The sequence below is a fragment of the Rhinoderma darwinii genome, chromosome 3 (assembly GCF_050947455.1).
Source record: "Rhinoderma darwinii isolate aRhiDar2 chromosome 3, aRhiDar2.hap1, whole genome shotgun sequence".
Classification (NCBI taxonomy): domain Eukaryota; kingdom Metazoa; phylum Chordata; class Amphibia; order Anura; family Rhinodermatidae; genus Rhinoderma; species Rhinoderma darwinii.
Window position 1 is genome coordinate 136533139 of NC_134689.1, and position 23759 is coordinate 136556897.

The window sequence follows — 23759 nt, forward strand, 5'->3', positions numbered from 1 at the left end:
GCTCCACCTCAGCAGAACCGCTGGTGTTGGCACCCACTTGTCTAGTATAGCCTAATTTGCATATTTAGAAAAAAAGCTAATAACTTTTAACCACTTAATGACCAGCCTAATTTGAACCTTAATAACCGAGCTATTTTTTGCGTTTTTCCATCGTCGCATTCCAAGAGCTATACATTTTTTATTTTTGTGTCGACATAGCTTTATAAGGTCTTGTTTTTTGCAGGACAAGTTGTATTTTTTAAAAAGTACCATTTTGGGGTACATATAATTTATTGATGAACTTTTATTAACTTTTTTTGGGGTGTAATGGAAAAAAACTAATACATTTCGCCACTTTTTTTGCGTCTTTGATTTATGCCATTTACTGCGTGGTATAAATAACATTATAACTTTATTGAGTGGGTCATTATGATTGTGGTGATACCAAATTTATATAGATTTTGTATATTTTACTACTTTTACACAGTAAAAACCCTTTTTTTCCACAATTATTTGTTTTTGTATCGCCATGTTTAAAGAGCCATAATTGTTTTATTTTTATGCCGATGCAGCTGTATGAGGGCTTGTTTTTGCGGGACGACTTTTAGTTTTTATTGGTATTTTGGAGTACATGCGACTTTTTGATCACTTTTTATCAAATTTTTTTGAAAGCAGGATGAACAGAAAACATAAATTCTGGCATTGTTTTTTATTTTATTTTTTTACGTCGTTCATCGTGCGGGTTAAATAATGTAATCTCTTTATAGGTGGGGTCGTTACGGACACGACGATACCAAATATGTGTAATGTTTTACATTTTGTTTTTTTAATAAAGTATTTTATAAGGGAAAAAGTGGGTTTTTAATTTTTTTTATTTGGGATTTTTATTTATTTATTATTAACTTTATTAAGCTTTTTGATAACTTTATTTTTAGTCCCTCTAGGGGACTTCACCATGCGATCTTCTTATCGCTTTTATAATACACTGCAATACTTTTGTATTGCAGCACATTATTGCCTGTCAGTGTAAAACTAACATTATCAGTGTGACAGGGCCTTTTAGAATAGCTAGGAGATAGGGCATTACTAAACTAGTGACAAATCCTCTTTAATGCTACCCAATGGGGTACTGAGAACATACAGTATTGGAAACTTTGAGATTAAATAAGTCATATCAAATGATTCCCACATCAACATGCATGTTCACTTGGCTAAACATACATAATGATGTAAAGATGTCAGAAGAATGAGCAAAACATCTCCAGTGTTGCTCATCTTGGGAGAAAATAATAAGAGTTTAACGCCCTGTTCACATCTGCATCGGCCTATTCTGTTGTTCTACTCAGAGAAGCAGAACAAGGGAATATGGACACCACCAGCTGCCGATGGAAGCCTTTGACTTAATGGGTTCCGTCGGCTTTCTGTCAGGGTGTCCTTGGTTTTACCGGAAACAAAAATGCAGCATGCTGAGCTATTGTTTCCGGTAATCTCTGCCGGATCTGCTACTGAAGCACCTAACAGAGCCTCCAATGCAGATGTAAACAGACCTTCAGCTGTCAACAACTAACCTACTGTAATGGCCGGGGTAGGGAGACAGACAAGTGAGCCCTAATCTACCCGCCACTCAGTCCCTGCCTACTTGCACGACCCGTCCTAGGCGACGGCGTACAACTGGGCAACGGTCCCTACGCTCAATACGTGCACAACAGACAAGGGTACACAGAAGCTAAGGGAAATGGGGAAGTTGCCCACGGCAACACCGTGAGCAACAAGAGTAGTGAACGAGCCGAGTCAAACCAGGAGTGTGCGAGGTACCAAACGCAGAGCAGGAGCGTAGTCGGTAAAGCCAGGGTCAATTTAAAGCAGAGGTCAATACTACTAGCAGGAACAGCAGAGCCAGGAAACAAGACAGAATCACAGGCAAAGGAGGAGCAGGAAATGAAGGTATAAATAGACCGAGGGCGGGAGCTAGAACCGTCTGGCCAGGCTGTGATAGGTTCTCCCACTCCTCAGCTTACCAGCCTGAGTGGTAGAAGATCGAGTCACTCTATCAGACCTAGGAACAGATGCAGGCTGATTAACCATGGGCGTCGATACAGAAGCTGTGTCTGGAAAATCCTTTACACCTACTGTATTTTCTTTTGTCAGTATTTTGCATCAGTATTTGTTAAAACCAGGAGTGGAACCTACACCAAGAAAAACTATAATGGAAAGATTTGTACCTTTTCCATGTTCTCCATCCACTCCTGGTTTTGGCTTACAAATACTGATGCAAAAGTGGCCTTAAACAAATGCCTACCCAACTGTGGATCTAATTATTTGCTAGTCTTAGATAAAATTATGCTGTTAGTTCCGGTCCTTAAACCCCCTTCACATCACATTTATGCCCTACAATTAGCGTATCGTCGGAAAAGCTTCTGATGTACACACTAAACGTGTCCATAGGGCTCAATTAGCCCGACGGAGGTCAAAAGAATGTCCTTTTGGCTTCCGTTGACGTGGTTTATTTGAGGGATGGAATAGTGTAGTAGAGTACGCTATTCCATCCTGAGGGATCCCGCAACAAAATGTGTACCGCATACGGGTGACGGATGCCACTGTATGGCATTCATCACAGATACATGTTAAACTTATACATTGGGTTGCTTTCCCAGGTCTGGAGTCCCATGTAGAGCATCAAGTAGCTCTCTGCCCACAGATTTTGGCCCAGGTATCGCTGTGCCCAGGGGGGGTTCGGCAACAATTCTCAATGTATGCCTATACAGTGGGATCTGTAGCATCCTTTCCATTAGAGATATATGTTGGGAGTCCTCTCCATGTATACCACAGAGGGAAGGAAAAAATGTGACGTGAAAGGATTCTAATAAGGGTGCAAAAGTGAACCGCAAATTATTAAGCTTGTTTATATGACCATTAAATAATTTTTCATAGCCAAAATCTTTTTTTTTGGGAAACATAAAACATGCAAATGTAGAACTTCGAGCCAGAAATGTCCAAACCTGCTGGTCATCTTCATATACATTGTTTGTCTCAAGGTTCTCTTTTTCTATTATGTTTGTCCAACTTCATATCTGACACTGAATAGCATATCTTTAATGATTCAAGTTATCGACCCCCCCCCCTTTCTTGCACTGCCTGTCTATTTACACTATGCTTCACCACTGTGCTTGTATACTGTATAGGCCTACAGTTGTATATGTCTGGCTATATGTTAGGTGGCACCTTTCAAATGGTAATGTTTTTTTTTTATGTGGTCTGCACCTTGCCTAATACTGACAATATAATGCGGACTTATTATAGTCATGTTAATCCACCATTAAACAGAAGGAAACATTTAAACCCTGCACTAGAAAACCTAGACATTACACCTAGTAGAAATGGGGAAGATGTGCAGGCTGAAATTAACTTTATGGAGATGAAACTTACATTTCCCTTTTAATGTGTCTATTCTGTTTGTTTTGTTTTTTTCACTTTCTCCCCTTATATATTTCAAGTACCCAGCGCTGTGTCTGATTTAAATACAAAAGAAGTGGAAGCCAACTTTATAACAGTTAGCTGGAGAAGACCACAGCAACCAAATGGCATCATTACTCAATACAGGGTTAGAGCATTTGTAAAAGAAACAAGAATGGCCATTGAAAATACAATTCTCACAGGAAAATATAAGGTAATGTGTTTTTTTTCTATTCTTTGAAATTTGTGTTTATCTTTTTGCATTGAACAATTAGTAATCACTTATTGCTTTGTGAGTGTTTTCACACTTTGCCTGATCTACAAGTCTTCTGTAAGATTAGAAAGAGACTCCCTTTCTTTCATTTACACCTACTTGGTATTGCTCAACACCTACAAGTGTTTCCTGTTATTTCTTCAATTAAAGGGTTGTTTGGGGGAAGCAAAGTTACAATAAGAAAAAAGACTAAACTCAAACCAATTATTGTTTTATTTTTTTTAATATAAGCTGCGGGTACAACAGTTATTGATTTCAGAACTACATTGTGCAAAAGTTATTGGATTCCTCTATTTTAACAAAAACGTAAAACAATATTTCAACTAGACACACATTTGCCTTCAGTCCTTCTCTCTCTCACTTTTTCCGGAAGTTAGACAAATGGCCTAGTAATACTTTTGAAGTTTTTCTATCGGTGTATTACAAACATAACGAAAGTGCATGGAACAGTTTTTTACCATTTTGATCAGATGTATTAGACTACATTTAAATCACATTTTGGAGATATGTCTGACAGTATATGTTTGTATATCAAAAATAGCAGGGATGTAACAATAGAGGGTGGCCAAAATACCCTCTGCCAACTAAAAGGACACCAGTAATGCAAATGGCACATGATACAGATGTGCCCACTCTTACCGTTGTTTGAATTTGGTTAAGGACTCAAATTTGATACAATATCGCGACATACTAAAAAAAACCTAGACAGGATGCAACTTGTATCACAACCACTGGGTGGCCACACATAGGCACATATAACAGACATTTTGTGGGGAAAAAAATTGCAAAATCATTTTTTTACCCAAAGTGGGTTATCTCGCACCACACCTTTCCAGATATGTTAAAATATAAGGAAGGGAAGGACACATCTGTAGGTAGGGGGGCACCATTAGAGATTTGGCATTGGGGAAAAATAGGTATCTATGAGACAAATGTATACCAAAAGGGATTCTGTTTAGCATATGTTTGTCTGGTTTACATCTGAATGTGTTTATTTTTATGTTATACTTTAACTTTATTTAGTAAAACAACAAAAAGTATGCGCTATCTTTTTTTTTTTCTTATAATAGTCAATAGTCAAAAAGTCAATGGAATGACAGATCCAATTATTATGTGTAAGATATGTCAATGCTCACGGCACATTGTACAGATTTGTAATATGGCACCTGTAGTCTTCTATGGTCCATATTACCTCCATTTGCCTTCAATTTCATACTGAAGCAAAAGGAGGTGTTTTTTTTCATGGATTTATACCTCAACTGTAGGGCAGACATGATCTAAAAAGAGCAAAATGCTGTTGTTAACTATAATATACAGTATATAATACATTGAGTAAAGTTATACATTTAGAAGACCAAAATGTTTCTAGAGGTCTTGTTTTCCATTGTAGATGTTTGTTGGTAGATTATGGGCATGTACAGACTCAGTGGAGCAGACTTATCAATAATGTCAGAGACAGGTTTGGCACATTGTAAAAACCACCATTAATTTGAGTGATGTCTGTGACTTACTCTTCAGAATGTTTCACAGCTCATGATATATGTACCTAACACTAGGGACGGTCATATAACAGGCACAAGCTTTACACCATAACTGTCTTACATGTGGTCCAATTTTGTATGACAATATTTCTCCATTAGACATTGATAAATATGGTCGACAGCTGCAAACAACAATACACGCCCCTGCAACTTAGCTTTTAGAAGACACAAATAAAAATGTCTAAAAAAAAAAAAAAAGATGCATCTAAAACTGCACCAAACTACTCTGTATGAACCTGGCCTCAATATATTTTTAGAGTGGAGAGAACATGCAAGCGCCATGCATATATATTTCCATGGTTGGATTGGAACCTCAGAATCTCAGTAATTCAAGCAACAATGTTTGCTAAGCGCAGCCACAAGCCTGCTTAAGATTTCATATGCAGAATATGTCCAGGTACATACGTAGCAGTTTTAGGCCAAGGTAACCAAATTTGACGCTTGCTGTTAGGCCAGATTCACACGAGCGTTGCACATCTCGGACGTGAAAAACGGCTAGAGTCTAAGGAGGGATGCGTGAAGCGTGAAAAAATAGGACATGTCTTATTTTCTCACGGACCCTTTACACGGTCCGTTGAAACAACGGCCGTGTGAACGGCGCCATTGAATTACATAGGTCAGTGTGACGCCCGTTGTTTCAACGGCCATCACACGGACGTATTACACGTTCATCTGAATAAGGCCTAATGTAGTAATGTCGTTTTTTGATCACACATGCCGCCAAAGTTTTAGTTACCTAAACGGTGCCATTCTGTGGATCCTCCGATGTCCTCTACTAGGTCATACCACGGAGCAGCACTGTCATGAGCCACTAGAGTCCACATAGGAAATACTACAACTTTAAATTTCATCACAGAATGGCAATATAATAACTGAGCAGTACTGTCATGAGCCACCCAGGAATTTATATAGAAAATACTGCCACTGCCGTTGACTATGGATACCGTGCCTATTAGGTATACAAAAAGCATGATCACCAATCTGTAAATTGTGCCTACACCTATGAATTTTATTCTTCACTGCAAGTTTTTGGACTCTCACATGAGTAAGAGATACTCATCAGTACAAATATATATTCCATTAGTCATTCCCTAGCTTTCTACGCATAACATAAAAAATGGCATGTATGGTTAAACAGAAGTTGGAAATTATATTTGTTTTACTTAAATAAAGTGGTGTAGCTATAGGGGATGTAGAGGTAGCAGTTATACCCATGCCCTGGTGCCATGTTAAATCAATTACAAACTGACAGTTTTACCAGCAAATGAAATTCATACGTATACAAATGTAAGAAAGTCTTAGAGTCAAGAGCCACTGGAACCAAGCAAAGTTAGTAACAAAAGCGTTTAAACACTAAAGCTGGCTATAAACAGGAGATAATAGTCGGGCGAGTGTATGGGGGCAGCCCGAAAGTCTCTCAATGACATATTGTGGGAAAGAAAGATCAGACATGTTGGATTTCAACATGCCCCATCCCTTGTTTCCCTAGGAGATACACCTCTCACAGAGATGTCCAGTAGTGGATTATACCCTTCTTTCCAATGAAATAAACATGCCCGAACGTTCAGCTTACAGCTTTCTTGACATGGCATGAAAAATAACAAGTGATTTGTTCAAAACGCGTAGGCTCATTGCATCCACCCCTCTGTGCTCGTTGCAATTTTAAAAGCAAATTTACTATAAAAGTGGAATATATGTCCTTTTGAACAAAAGCGCTGGATCGGAAAAAGTTTTTTTTGTCTTATCCTGTGATTTATTCAGAGGCCACAACAAGGATCCGTGCGCACTTTTGGATCAAACGCCAAGACCGGTGAGCTGGAGTATTCCTTTATTTCCTTCAGCTTTCTCATGTGTATGGCCAGTTTTAGTCTAACTTAGAATATGTTCATAGTTGTGTTAGTGGCTCGGTTCGGAGCCTCCGCTGCAGATTCGTAAAACTTAATGGAAAAAAACATTGAAACATCGGACACTTCAATGGAATCAAATGTACCCTATTGTTAGTTAAGCGTGACGGATCTGGCAGTGCATTGTGGCTTCCGTTATTAACGGAAGCCATGAAGAAGATGTGAACAGAGCCTTATACCTTCAATTTTACAACCATTTAGTTTAAATCTACATAAAATGTTGAGTCACTTTATCTTAAGTATTTTTCTTGGACTAATTTTGAGTTTCATCATATCTTTAGTCTATCTCCATAGTCGGAGCTTCCCGTTAGAACGTAACCCTGACTGAAAGAAATGGAAACCATAGGTTTCCGTTTGCATCACCATTGTGTGGTTCCCGTCATCATTCTGACGGGAAGTTACAACGGAACGTCAGAACAGAACCCTGATGCAGATGTGAACGAAACCTAAAAATCAAAGCAAGAAAGATGCAAAGATAAAATCTGATCCATTAAAAACGGAGTATAACTGATGACAAACTGACAAAAACGGAAAGAAAAGAGTCCGTTTTTTTGATGGCTCCGGTAAACTGATCCGTCAAAAACAAACATATTTTACCTTTCGTTGCATTCAGTCTGGCATCAGTCAGTCTGTCCGTTTTTTTAAATTGAAACAGATCCGCTAAAACGGATGCCACAACGCAGATGTGAACGAAGCCTTACACGTATAGCTAAAACTTAGCTAGCCTAACTTTATGGGTAACTTAAATCTAAGCTCCCATAATGCACTGCTCTCTCTACACAGCAAAACAGCATAATTCTAAATTTAGTTTTCTATGTGAAAACTGGAAGGAACATTTTATAACTCAAAATCAGTACAAAATTTATGCAAAATAATAAATGAAATAAAATAAAAAAATGAAAAGTAGGATGAGTAAATTAGGGAGTCAGCATTAAACAGGTAGATAATACTTCGAGTGATTTTCCAACAGTTACATAGGATGTACTTTATTTCAAAACAACCATGATAGGTTATCAGTAATTCTTCTGCAGCAGACTATACTTTGCAATGTAACTCTTTTAGTCCGGCTTTTTTTAAGTATTCATTATACATTTTGCACTTGATTTCCCCATTAATGAGAAATGGCAGCCCATTTCCTCCCTTGTAAGTAGTGGTGGTGGTGGTGGTGTGAACAAGTCAGCTACTGTATGTTTGCTCTTGTCTCAGTGATTGATGTACGAGTCCACTTGCAGCTGCACTAACTGGGACTTAACTCAAAATCCAGCATTTCAGCTTTAGTTTTCTTTAGGGTCTTATTCATGGGTCCCCTAATAAATCCATTTATGGCTGATGTGAAGAGTTTCAGGCATGTCACTCCATTGGCTAAACGAAGGATCTGCTGCAGCAATTATGATGGATCTCAGGGTTGTCTTGTGTCGTAGTCAGTTGAGTTAAGTGGCAGCCCTTATTCTTCACTTTAATTTGTCTTTTAAAATAACATACAGCAGCATGATGTTCTTCCCTAGCCAAAACTTGTCTAAACACTGGTTAGTCAGATGGTGTTTGCCTAGGGTTTAACGCAGATTTTCATGTATTTTCTCAAGCAAGGTTTGTAGTCCACTGCAAGTTTCATTTCTGTAAACGTGATTAAATAATTTTCCTAAGAATTATAATTAAAGTAATAATTAGTTTCTAAATATATGCGATTATTAGGGAGTCTTCAAGTTTCCCTGATGAATAATATTTCTCGTACACTGTTTGCTCGCAGCCCGAATATATTCAGGCTGATGTTTAGTACAGGAACATATGCCGGCAGGTGACAATATAAGGTCTGTATGTTCTTGTGGAGTAGAAGCACTTCGCACCCCGAGGGTACCCAGCATTCATTATGCATATAGTGGCAGATTTATTAACCACTCTATGCCAGATTTCTGGCATAGAAAAGGTAAAAGTTTTGCAAAATTTTTTAAGCTGGCTCCGCCACTTTTACGAAAGGTGGACAGAGCTTAATGAAAGGGGTGTGACCACCCATAGCCCACCTCATTTACTATAATTGACACCAGAAACTGGCGTAAATTATAGCGGAAAAATACGCCCTCTCGAAGCTGGTGTAGATTTCCCTTTCAGACGCACAGACGGCCAAAGATGCGCCTGATTTATTAAGAAGCATGCACCTATTAATAAATTATGCGCATCTTACTGCAGCAGTCTTTTTAGTAAGACTGGTGTACGAAATGCCAGTCTTAATAAATCTGTTCCCAAGTATCTATTTTTTTATAATTTTTACTTTTTCATTAAACGGGTTCTCTGGTCTGGATTTAAAGGGTTTCAGGATTTATGTAAATAGAGCTTACAGGGGTTTTTCCATCAGGACAACTCCCGTCCATATACCCTATTAGGATATATGGTCACTATAGAGAAGGGTTCTCCGCTCTGGACCCTCCCCTACGAGCACAGCGGAGAGCCGCATAGCATCAGCCGCTCATGTTATGGAATACTGTGTTACATTAACGGCCTTTCATGTGAATGATCGCCATGTTGCTGGCCACAACTTCACCCAGCAATTACAGCTGATCACAAGGGGTTTCAGAATCCAGATCATTCGAAGTTGGCCAAGAAGAGGTTGTCTTTGAGACACAACCCCTTTAATGATTGTATAATGAAATGTCATGCAACTTTATAATATACTTTATGTCTTTACGTTTTCAAAAACGGTTTGCAGTCAGGAAAGAGAAACATTACTGTCTCCATACGAAGCATTAAAACCTATACAGATCTAATACATTTCACAACTGACAGATTGCTGTAATTCTATCTAGGCTAGGCATTCTTCTTTGAGCTGGACAGTCTGGACTCCAGACTATCACACTTTGACTATATTGATACATTGTATTATACTATTAAGTATATATACTTATACTTATATACTTATACTATTAAGACAGGAGAGAAATTTGCGCTAGTGATACATTTAGCTGACAGAAGAGTAGCTTGCTTAGTTACAAAAGTAACAAACACTGAGTTTTGAGAAGTACTAGGTATGTTCAGGTTTTCAGGTCGCCTGCATGTAAACAATTACCGGCAGTGCCGCTGGATCATCAGCGCTGGAACGCCGGGGGAAAGGATAGGTGAGTACTAGTTGTTTTTTTTAATTTATGTAATTTGCAGCCATTAGTAAAAAATCTTAGGAACCCACATAACCCCTTTAATTTGTGTGCATGACCTGGTGCTAGGATCAGTATGATTAAGCTTTGTTTACATAGATCCGGAAAACCCTTATTAAGTGGGTTTGTCAGAGTACGGACCTGTAGCTGTAATATACTGCCCTTACATAGGTCAGCATACAGTCATACATACTGGTAGATTCTATTCATTCAACTTAGCACAAGCTTGTATACATTTGTAACTTAGCACAAGAGTGTATACATTTGTAACTTAGCACAAGAGTGTATACATTTGTAACTTAGCACAAGAGTGTATACATTTGTAACTTCGCACAAGTGTATACATTTGTAACTTAGCACAAGAGTGTATACATTTGTAAAAAACATACTGCTGAAATTCACTCTCACATTTTAGCATCTATATTAAGACCTTGACTTCATGGGGTTCTACTGACCCGAACTTAGATCTCCATAGAACCCTTCATCGGAACATGTGTCAGCTGGGCATCTGGCTAACCTGGACGTTAAAATGTCTTCTGAAACTGGACTTACACTGACGTGCTCTGTGATCACAGTAGTAACCCCAACAGCATTACTAAACCCTAAGTGCATGCTCAGACGTTGCGGATTTCTTCCGCCACTGTCCGCATCAATGCCGCACAGAATCTGCGTTGCAGATTCTGTTGTGGCTTTGCCTAAAATGGGCATTAAATTGATGCGGACTAGCCATTGCGTATTGAGGGGAAGAGGGCTTCCCTTCTTTCTATCAGTGCAGGATATAGAGAAGGGAAAGCCCTTTCCCTAGTAAAAGTAAAAAGAAATTCATACTTACCCGGCCGTTGTCTTGGTGACGCGTCCCTCTTTCAACATTCAGCCCGACCTCCCTGGATGACGCGGAAGTCCATGTGACCGCTGCAGCCTGTGATTGGCTGCAGCCGTCACTTGGACTGAAATGTCATCCTGGGAGGCCGGACTGGAGGAAGAAGCAGGGAGTTCTCGGTAAGTAGGAACTTCTATTTTTTTTATAGGTTGATGTATATTGTGATCGGAAGTCACTGTCCAGGGTGCAGAAACAGTTACTGCCAATCGCTCAACTCTTTCAGCACCCTGGACTATCCCCTGACGTCGCCTAGCAACGCTCCCGTAATTACGGGTGCACACACGTAGTCACCCGTAATTACGGGAGCCCCATTGACTTCCTCAGTCTGGCTGTAGACCTAGAAATACATAGGTCCAGCCAGAATGAAGAAATGTCATGTTAGTAAAACCAATACGCTCTGCAGCACACATAACATCTATATAACATCTGCGTACTTCATTGCGAAATTTTGACTCTCCATTGAAGTCAATGGAGAAATTCCGCAATGAGTCCGCAACAAGTCCGCTACACGTCCGCAACAACCATTGTATGCTGCGGACACCAAATTCCGCACCGCAGCCTATGCTCCGCAGCGGTATTGTCCGCAACGTGTAAACAAACCCAACCACAAAGCTGTGGAAGGCAATGGAGAAACGTGTACGCTGCGGATTTCCGCTGCGGACTGTCCGCAGCGGAATTCCAGAGCAATTCCGCCACGTGTGGTCATGCCCTTAAGTTGACACTGACATTTGTGATACAACGAGCTCTTTATATGTTACCAACATGTATGTTACAATTCTGTTTACAATTATTGGTTAATATATAAATGCTGCACTGGGGGAATATAATGCTCTCCTCTTTTATTTCATTCAAGTTCTTGTTATACTGTATGTTTATTTGCAGTATCCTTATAACTTGGAGTATCAGACATCAACTATAGTGAATGAAAATACAAAATCTCTGTTTTCGGGACCTCTAAAAGAAGCACTGTCTGGGGTGTATGAAGGATCAGCGGATATTTTCTCCACAGCTCAGTCAATGTCTACCGTGGCATTCTACAACCACCCAAATGGCGACACTGGTAATGTGGGCTAAGAATTTAAAATGTAACTTTTTACTATGTGAATAGTTGTTTGACTAATATATTTTATTGCTTTGTTTTTGTTGTTACTGTTGCTCAAAAAATGTTTGTGGCATATGGCAAAGCCACCCAAGAAGTGGCTACTTTCTTGTCACATTGTTGACTTCAGTTATTAGAAGAAGTAGCCCCCTGTAGCCCCCAGTCAGGCTGCATGGACAATCAGTTATTACAGTTGCCAGAGCAGGTGTGACTATTAGGGATTAGCGTATCACCTACTGTAACGTACAAAACTCTGCAGCAGAGGAACATTTGACTAATGGCCCTTTAAGTGTCACTATTGGAGTCATATAGGTCAAACTGTTAGAGTCAGTGTGTGTGGTGGCAAACAGGTGTAGGTGACCTTTTTGACATGAAGACACCATTGTCAGGCAGGCACATCCATTGGAGTCAATAAAGCATTCTGCTTTCTAGACATTGATGCATTTTATGAGTAGTTAAACTGACAGATATATGGTTAAAATAATATTGCTACAGTGTTGAGTTAATGAAACAGACACTTTACATATCTTGTGAATGCATCTATAAACTGTACATTATGACTTCTTCCAACCTCTAAACATGTGTGCTTTACATTTCAAGGATTGCAAGGCCTTCTGGTGCCCTGTAATCTGGGCAGCTTCTTAATGGTATGTTCACACTTAGCGTATAAGCTGCGGATTTTCTGTTTGAATAATGCACAGAAAACGTGCATAAATTGACCTGCAATGTGGATTATAGATCCGCAGCATGTACATTTATTTCGCTGCACATTTGTTGAAGAATTTCCCCTTTGGAGGAGTCAAGTTCTGCAACAAATGCCATTGTTTGCATAATTTGCTGTGATTACTCTGCGTATTCGCGGCAAATTCTGCAGGTAAAAAAAAAAGCCTATACTTACCTTTTACGGCACTGCCATAGCAATGCGTCTCTGTTCTTCCGGCGGCTCTGTGTTCAGGCAGCCCCCTGTGATGAAGTTTCACCACATGTGACCACTGCAGCCTATCAAAGTCTGCAGTGGTCACATGTGATAAAGCGTTATCACAGAAGGGGCGCCTGGACACCGAGCACATGAAAATGCAGGGGCACTGTGCTATGCTATGTTATTTTTTTTTTGCGGCTGCTTCCCACAGTGGAAAATCTGGCCAAATATACACACATCATTTAATGCGAATATTCGGCTGGATTTCCATGCGTGTCCTGGTTCGTATAAGCTGCTGAGTTTTCCGTAGTTTTTAAGCTCTGTGTGAACATACACTAAGGGCGGGTTCACACATAGCGGAATTTCACTTAAATTCCGCTGCGGACACTCCGCAGCGTTAATCCGCAGCGGAGCCGTTTCTCCATTGACTTTCACTTTAATTTAGCAGTGTTCGTTTACACGATGCGTACAATTCCGCTGCGGAGCATAGGCTGCGGAGCGGAATTTGGTGTCCGCAGCATGCTCTGTCTGTTGCGGAGCAGTGGCGGACTGGTTGCGGACTCATGGCGGAATTTCTCCATTGACTTCAATGGAGAGTCAAAATTCCGCAATGAAGTCCGCAGATCTTATGTGTGCTGCGGAGCGTATTGTTTTTACTACCATGACATTTCTTCATTCTGGCTGGACCTATGTATTTCTAGGTCTACAGCCAGACTGAGGAAGTCAATGGGGCTCCCGTAATGACGGGAGCGTTGCTAGGAGACGTCTGTAAATAGTCACTGTCCAGGGTGCTGAAAGAGTTACGCGATCGGCAGTAACTGTTTCTGCACCCGGGACAGTGACTACCGATCTCAATATACATGTATCTGTTAAAAAAAATATAAGTTCATACTTACCGAGAACTCCCTGCGTCTGTCTACAGTCCGGCCTCCCAGGATGACGTTTCAGTGTAAGTGACGGCTGCAGCCAATCACAGGCCAAGCACAGGCTGCAGCGGTCACATGGACTGGAGCGTCATCCAGGGAGGTCGGGCCGGATGCCGAAAGAGGGACGCGTCACCAAGACAACGGGCGGTAAGTATGAATTTCTTTGACTTTCACTAGGGAAAGTGCTGTCCCTTCTCTCTATCCTGCACTGAATAGGGAGAAGAGAAGCACTTTTCCTGCAGTCCGCAGCGGCCAGTCCGCATCAATTTTCTGCACATTTTGTGCAGATCCGCTGCAGAATCTGCAACGCAGATTCTGTGCGGCATTGATGCGGACAGTTGCGGAGGAATTCCGCCATGTGTGGTCATGCCCTAAAGGGGTATTCTGGTTTGGTCTGGATTCACACGGGAAGGAAATGCTCCAGATTTTCTGCAGTGTAACCGCAGCGTTTCTGCTTGCAGATTTTTCTGCAAATTTCACCCTGCTACATTAAAAAGGCTGAAATCCGCAGTGAACATCCAGAACAGAAAAAGGATGCTCGGGTTTTGAAGATCCGCAGCCTGCTCTGATTTCCATTCAGAAAATGTTCAGCAGAATGTGGATGAGATTTGTTAAAATTTCACCCACATGACTGGGAACGTCACCTGCCACAGATTTTCCACACGGAAATTCCTCATGAAAAATCCGCAGCATTTCCGTCTCGTCTGATTCCTTCCTTAATGTGAATAAAGGTCAATCACTGCATGATGAAACGTTTTGCAACTTTCTAATATAGCTTGTTTTAATTCCTCACAATTTTCAAGATCTAGGTTTGCTGTCAGTGATTTAAAACATTATTGTTTACTCCCAGAGGTAGAAGACAGTCAGACGTAACATTTATCACAACTGAGGGTTTTCCACAATTTTATTTTGTGTAGGCAATCATCTATGAGCTAAACAGGTTTGACCTCTGTCTAATAAGTTTTTCCAACACTCATACTGTACATTGTAGCAAACTATCAGGAGAGGAGAGAAATGTGTGCTGCTGATATGTTTATGCAGGATTGTCTGGACTGGATACAACTGTGTACACCTCTCAGCTTTCAGAAGTATTGGCAATATATACGTTTTTGGACTTTGGATAAAAGCAATAATGTTTTTTTTATTAACTGACAGCAAGCAGAGATTATGAACTTGGTGAGGAATGAAAGTATATTAGAAAATTGCAGAACTTATTACGTTTTATTTGTATAAACTCAGAAAACCCATTTAGGCCAAACTATGTGTGTGATTTTGGACTAAAGCTCAAAACTCAAAAACTCTTTAAGGTTCACATCAGCATTCGCTTTCCGTTCAGAGGTTCCGCTGGAGGTTTCCGCAGTCTACTGATTCCGTAAAAAAAAACAAACCTGGTGACAAATGGAAACCATTAGCAATGTTTCCGTCACCATTGATATCAATGGTGATGCAAACCGAAGCTAAGGTTTCCGTTTGACTTTCCGTTGAGGGGTTCACCCGACGGAAACCTCCAGCGGAACCCCTGAACGGAAAGCCAACGCTGATGTGAACCGGCCCTAAGCTCACTAAAAAGAAAAAACATTTGATTTGTTATGTACAGTGCTGAATATCAATAGGCCAAATAAACTGAAGCAAGCAAAAATAAACACAATATGTCAAGCACGCAGAAAATATCAGACCGGAAAAGTAGTCAGTGTTTATATAGCATCATGAAACAACACCAAAAGGAAAAATTGTAGTATATTGTACAAACACAAAATAGAAGATATCATGTTAGAAAAGGTGCTACATGTTTCAAAACATGCCCCAACCTGGTGTTACCATCACTGTTCCTTGCAAAACATCAAAATGTATGATAAAATGCAGATTATAGTGCAGTCGATCCATGGAAAAAATATTACTTGAAAACCCAAGCCCTTTATAATCCAAAGTGGAGAGCCATTATGTGAGAGTACCTCCCGCTCTGGTGGACGACTGGACTTAGCCAAGTATTACATGGTCACCCTTTCATTTAAAGGGCCACCATGTATTACTATATATCCTCTTCAGCAACCGGACAGAACTTCCTCTAGCGATAACAACCGATTGACATGAGGTCCAGGATCTTGACCTATGTCAATCAGCTGATCATGAGTGGGAGGCTGTTTTTATAGAAAGGGCTGAACACTTTATTGATAATATGTGAATCGGTCATATTTAGTGGCAAATTTGGCAGTAATACCTCTTAAGCTGCTCATAAAAATTCAATAGCTGTTGGACAAATTATTGTTAGCTGACAGTTAATTTCCTGCCATTCCAATAGAGGAAGGGGGGAAAGGGGATTAGTGGCCATCAGGAACACTTAATGCCGCTTATCTCCAGGAGAAACAAAGGATCAGACAGGTTGAAATCTGAACCGCCCAATGCTGCCTTGAAGGTCGGGAGAGGTTCTTGGGCTGTAAGCATACACATTAGCGGTTCCCATAGAAATTGTTAGTTAAATTCTAACTTGTATGGCCGGTTGTAAAGAAGCATATACAAACAGCCTGTGTGTGTTGTAGAAAGCTGTAAAATCATTTACACACATTGCACATCTTGTCTTGTTATGAAGCAGCCGCTGCACATTACTATTGCAGCCAGACCTATATTCCTGGACTTAAAAATACAATTTATCCATCAAATCAAGTTTTAGTCAGTGAATCATATATTCCCCACATACAAAAATGTCTGCAAACCTCAACAAGTGCACAAATACACTGCTGTATTACAAGCCCGGTCCCATTAAAACCACATGCACACAAATAAACACATGCGGTCTTTTCATGTGGTTTTCACTATTGCTCTTATCTCATTGAGGTTAGTTGGGAAAAAATGCCAAATTCTCCTTGCAGCACGCTCAAAAACAGCCCCGATCCACATACAATGTGTGAATCAGACTTCATGAACGCTCATTCACTTACACCACACATCTGCTCAGTGCTTTAAACTGCAGCAGTAGAAAAATTGCCTTGAAATGCTCAGTGTTAGGCCTAGTTCACACAGAGTTTTTGCGGAAACCACGCCAAAAAAATGCCCGAAATCGCGTCCTATTGATTTTAATGGGAGGCGGAGGCATTTTTTTCCCGCAAGCGAGAAAAAGCGATATGCGCTTTCTTCCTGCGGTTCCGTTCCTGACCTCCCATATAAATTATTGGGAGGCAGAAAAAAGCGATGCGTTTTTTGCCCGCAGCGCTTAATGCCCACAGCTAAAAAATGCAGAGAAAAATGCAGGAAGGGCAAAATCTGCCTCAAAATTTCTGAAGGAATTTGGAGTAAAATTTTTCTGCCTGCAAATAAACTCTGTGTGAACATACCCTTAATCCTTATATTAATCCTGTCCTTACACCTAAGGCTAGATTCACACAAACGTGTCCGTTTTCTGCTTTGCAGTTCCATGTGGCACCACTGTGTGTTCCGTGTGGCATCTGTTTTTGATGTCAGTGTTGGTGCACATTATTTTATAAATTTATTATGTTTCTTGAGCAACGGGTGCGTGAATCACGGACAGCACATGGAAGACGTCCGTGTGCTGTCCGTGATTTTCATGCAACCCATTGACTTCAATGGGTGCGTGATCGGCAAAAACGCACCAAAATAGGACATGCAGTGAGTTTCATGCAACGGACACTCGCTGCGTGAAAACTCACGCATATCTGAATAGCTCCATTGAGTTGCATAGGTCTGTGTGCTGGCTGTTGTTTCACGCACAGCACACAGACGTATACAACGTTCGTGTAAATCAGGCCTAACTTTCGGCAATGTACACAGTGCCCCAAAAGTAGTAAATTGTGTTATACCAGTAAGTATCCATACATGCTTGTGGGGTCAGTCCAAACACAGAAGCAGATGCATGAGGACAATAAACTGCAGTCACTATATTCATACACATTGACATGTACTTAAAGTGTAGCTAAATGTTTAACAAACTTCTGACACATCATAGTGACGTGTCAGAAGTTTGGATTGCTGGGAGTCCGAGCACTGAGACCCCCACCAATCGCTAAAACGAAGCAGCTGAAGCGTTCGTGTGAGGGCTGAGCTGCTTCGTTTCTGTTCGGCTTTTTCCAGAAAGCCGATGTATCGGGGTACGGGCTCATAGACTTTCTATTGAGTGCGTACACGATACATTTATTTCCAGAAAAAGCCGAACAGAAACAAAACGGCTGAGCGCTCACACGAACGCTTCAGCTGCTTCATTCTAGCGATTGGTGGGGGTCTCAGTGCTCGGACCCTCACCAATTAAAAATTCTGACAAGTCACTATGACATGTCAGAAGTTTGTCAATAGTTCAGCTACACTTAACCTGTGATTGCTTTTTCTGCTGACACTAGTGTTCAAGTTTTCAACCCATCTATTCTCTCAAGGTAATAAAAGAGCTAACGCAGAATGTATTAACGGTCACTGGAAAGGGGATTCTTCCAGAACATCATATCTATCTATCTATCTATCTATCTATCTATCTATCTATCTATCTATCTATCTATCTATCTATCTATCTATCTATCTATCTATCTATCTATCTATCTCATATCTATCTATCTATCTATCTATCTATCTATCTATCTATCTATCTATCTATCTATCTATCTATCTATCTATCTATCTATCTATCTATCTATCTATCTATCTATCTTTCTATCTTTCTATCTATCTATCTATCTATCTATCTATCTATCTATCTATCTATCTATCTATCTATCTATCTATCTATCTATCTATCTATCTATCTATCTATCTATCTATCTATCTATCTATCTATCATCTTACAGAAGTATTGCAGTGTAATTTATAAGAAATCAAAGGATCACATTTTCAAGTCCCATAGCGGAACAAGGTTAAATAAAGTTTACTGAAAAATATAAAAATATCCATTGTAAAAACAAAACACAAAAAAACTTTTGTTTTTCCCTTAAAAATGTTTTATTAAGGGGAAAAAATAGACATATTTATCACTGCAACTATAACAACCTGAACTTTAATATTACCATGTTATTTATCTCACGCTATAAAATCAAACTTATAAAACAATGTCAAAATTGCTGTTTTTTGTTAATCCCCTCCTAAAAAAAAAAAAGCATAAAAGTTAATCAATGCAGTCAATACAGTATGTACTACAAAATACAACTTGTCCCGCAAAAATCAAGCCCTATCAAAAATAAAGAAAGTGATTTATATAGTGTTTGTTTTTTATAAGCATGGGTCCTTGGTGAAATGAGGGCAATTTTTTTTGTTTCCTGAAAACTGGAAAAAGCTAAAATCTATTAACCCCTTCCCGCAAAAGCATGTACTATTACGTCCTGATGCAGGGGGAGAAGTATGGAGTGCACTCACGCGCTGAGCTCACTACATATGCTGCCATTGTCGGCTGTGTTTTACAGCTGACAGCCGGGACTAAAGGGCAGGAACAGCGATCACGCTGTTCCTGGCTGTTTAACCAGTCAAATGCTGCGGTCAATCGCGTTAAAAAGAGGGGGGCAGCAGCTCCGACAGTTCATCGCCCCCATCCCTGCAACGCGTTGGGCGGGCACCGATGGTTGTCATGATCAGCCCAGGGGCCTAATGAAGGCCCCAGGTCTGCCTTCACTCTTCCTCTTTTAACAGAAGCCTGTAAAATGACTATACACTGCAATACATTAGTATTGCAGTATATTGTACCAACGATCGCTGATTTAAGTCCCCTAGGGGGACTAATAGAGTGTGTAAAAAAAATTGACATAAAGTTTTTAGTAGTGAAAAAAGATATATATTAAAAGTTTCAAAAAAACTTTTCCCATTTTTCCTCTAAAGTAATGTAAAAAATAAAAAAAGTAAATAAAATTGACATCGCTGCGTCCGTAAAAGTCTGAAGTATTAAAATATAGCGTTATTTAACACACACGGTGAGCGCTGTAAAAAATAAAACATTTAAAACGCCAAAATTGCTGTTTTTTGGCCAACTTAGATCTAAAAAAAAATTCTATGAAAAGTGATCAAAAAATTGTATGTACCGATAAACACTACAGCGCGTCCCGCAAAAAATGAGCCCTAACACCGCTCAATCCACAGAGAAATAAGAACATTATGGATCTCTGAATGTGGTGAAAGACACTAGAGTTTTGTTTTTTAGTAGTAGAATATAAAAAAAACTACATAAATTTAGTATCACTGTAATTGTATTGAGCCACAGAATAAAGTTAAGTTTTCGTTTTTACCGCATTGTGAAAGCTGTAAAAAACGGAACCCAAAAAACAATGGAGGAATCACAATTTTTTCCAATTTCAGCCCGCAAATAATTTGTTTTCAGTTTCCCAGTACATTATAGGCCATGTTAGGACGTGGCAGCATTTTTCCGCTGTAAGGGCTTGGCCCCACGTGGCGGATTTCCTCCGCAACTGTCCGCATCAATGCCGCACCTAATCCGGGTTGCGGATTACGGCTGCGGATGTGCCCAAAATGTGCAGTAAATTGATGCGGACTAGCTGCTGCGGACTGCGGGAAAAGTGCTTCCCTTCTCTCTATCAGTGCAGGATAGAGAGAAGGGACAGCACTTTCCCTAATGAAAATAAACGAATTTCATACTTACCGGCCGTTGTCTTGGTGACGCGTCCCTCTTTCGGCATCCAGCCCGACCTCCCTGGATGACGCGGCAGTCCATGTGACCGCTGCAGCCTGTGATTGGCTGCAGCCGTCACTTAGACTGAAACATCATCCTGGGAAGCCGGACTGGAGACAGAAGCAGGGAGTTCTCGGTAAGTATGAACTTCTATTTTTTTTACAGGTAGCTGTATATTGGGATCGGTAGTCACTGTCCAGGGGGCAGAAACAGTTACTGCCGATCGCTTAACTCTTTCAGCACCCTGGACAGTGACTATTTACTGACGTCACCTAGCAACGCTCCCGTAATTCCGGGAGCCCCATTGACTTCCTCAGTCTGGCTGTAGACCTAGAAATACATAGGTCCAGCCAGAATGAAGAAATGTCATGGCAAAAAAGCAAGACGCATCCGCAGCACACATAACATGTGCATGACAGCTGCGGACTTCATTGCGGAACTTAGAATCTCCATTGAAGTCAATGGATAAATTCCACCATGAGTCCGCAACCAGTCCGCCACTGCTCCGCAACAGACAGAGCATGCTGCGGACACCAAATTCCGCTCCGCAGCCTATGTTCCGCAGCGGAATTTTACGCATCGTCTAAACGAACACTTCTAAATAGAAGTGGAAGTCAATGCAGAAACGGCTCCGCTGCGGATTAACGCTGCGGAGTGTTCGCAGCGGAATTCAAGTGAAATTCCGCCACGTGTGAACCCAGCCTAAATGTTCGTGCAGATTCGGGGCAATTACGCAACGAATCTGCACCAACATTTGCATATTTGACAGGTAATTCAGACGTTGCAGATATCACAGCGGACTTGCCACAGATTTCAGTTTTTGCATTGCTGCGGAGGGAAAATTATTTTCCGCAACGTCTGAACTAACTTTCCTAAAAATGTATAGAAACAAATATAAAATACGGCTGCTGAAGAATTCCACTGCGGTCTTTCCACAGTGGAATTCAACAGCAATTCCGCCACATCTGAATGTGCCCATATGGTACTTTAAATGCTACCAATAGAAACTACAACTCCTCCCGCAAAAGATAAGCCCTCACACCACTCTATTGATGGAAAAATAAAAGAGTTATGGCTCTAGGAAGGCAGGAAGTAAAAAACGAAAATTAAAAATAAAAAAATGGCTTCATCCTAAAGGGTTTAAAAAAAACTTTGTAGATGAAAAAATAAAAAAAATTGGGCTGTTGGAATGCAGTGATACAAAAACAAACCATTTAAAAAAAAAAGTATTTTTATTGTGGAAAAGTAGTAAAACATAAAAAAAAACAATACCGCCGGAATCATAACGACCTGAAGAATAAAGTTAATGTCATTTATGCTGCACATTGAACGCTGTAAAATCAAATCCCAAAAAACAATGGTGCAATTGCTGTTTTTTTCATCCCTCTAAAAAAGTTATTCACTAATTTAAATGCACCTCAAAATGGTAAATATTAAAAAAATACAACTCATCCTGCAAAAAGCAAGCCCTCTGACAACTATGTCAATAGAAGAATTAAAAAGTTTTAGAATGCAGAGTTGAAAAAACTAAGGATTAAGTCTGGTTTATTCTTAGGCCGGATTCACACGGGCGTTGCGTATCTCGGACTGCCGTTTTTCATGTCCGAGGTGCGATATAACGCATCCCCCATAGACTAGAGTCTATGGAGGGATGCGTGAAGCGTGAAAAAAATAGGACATGTCCTATTTTCTCACGGACCCTTCACAAAGTCCGTTGAAACAACGGCCGTGTGAACAGCCACATTGAATTATATAGGTCCGTGTGACGGCCGTTGTTTTAACATGCGTAACACGGTCGTGAAATACGCTCGTGTGAATAAGGCATTAGATTGCTGCTATTAGCCAAACGACACAATATTTTTTTACCTAGAGCAGCATATTCATCTGACAGATCCGCTTTAAGGCCCAGGCTAGGCTACATCTTTAAGGGGTTAATACAGAAAACCTTTAAAAATGAGGTAGACCGAGAAATAGTTCCGAAGCAATGTGAACAGCGGTGTGTCATGTTTTGGTAAATGACTGACTGCTAATGAATATTCTGCTCCGCATGTAATAGAGTTTAATGTCTTGTCGTCCCCCCCCCCTTCTATTTTCTCCATTCTTTGCAGTTGTTGAGACTGTGCAGGATGGGATTGATATTGAGGCTGAACAGCTGTCCTACACGGTGGAGAAGCTTTTACCTTTTACTGACTATACAATCAGTGTGTCCGCTTTTACTACAGTTGGGGAAGGACCACCAACAGATATTGTCATAAGGACTAGTGAACAAGGTACTGTTTGGTCACTGAAGGCTAATAAAAAACGTAACAGCTAAGCATGAATTAACGTTTCCACGTCTTTATCTTTAGTTCCCAGCTCAGTGAATAATATAAGTTATCAGAACATCAGTTCGACATCAGTCATGGTCTATTGGGACCCTCCTCTGGAACCCAACGGGATGATAACCCAATATACAGTCTATGCGATGGATTTATACACAAAAGATGCCTTTCATGTGATAACAAGCAACACAAGCATGCTTATAACAGGTGTGACCCTCTTTGTTTTATTGGTGGAAACATGACGATAAAGTAAAAAAAATCAACAGACTGATTTATTCTTTATATTAACAATATAAAACCAATAATAGATTACAGATGCAGCAGAAGTTTGTTACTTGTATGTGAACAATGTACCATAACACCATTATGTTATTTTGTTTTTTTACATAGAACTCAAGGTGAACTTATTCTTACCTATGGGGTGTAAAATAGTTTAATGACAAATGACAAACTCAGCTCTGCTACATAAGCATGCTCACATATGTGCTAAATAAGGCACATATGTTTGTAATAAAATCTACAAAAGTTTATTCAACTAAAGAGTGAATACAATATTTCCATTAAAATGAATGTCATAGCGGTTCCTTTAAGAAGGATTATCTCTATAGCAAAAACTTATCTTAAATATTTATATGCTGTTGGATTCCTGGGGCCTTTGTACATATTGATCAATGTTGGTTAATGTTTTCTTCTAAAGCATCTTATATTATAGA

At 40.1% G+C, this 23759-nt stretch overlaps 1 protein-coding gene across 1 annotated transcript in view; it reads left to right on the forward strand.

The window, feature by feature from the left end:
* Positions 1–23759, forward strand: part of PTPRQ (protein tyrosine phosphatase receptor type Q) — a 271650-nt gene that overhangs the window by 78669 nt on the left and 169222 nt on the right. The window contains exons 10-13 of the mRNA XM_075859391.1: positions 3474–3646; positions 12057–12234; positions 22834–22995; positions 23074–23253. Coding sequence (XP_075715506.1) covers positions 3474–3646; positions 12057–12234; positions 22834–22995; positions 23074–23253 — 693 coding nt within the window. The remainder of the gene's footprint in view (positions 1–3473; positions 3647–12056; positions 12235–22833; positions 22996–23073; positions 23254–23759) is intronic.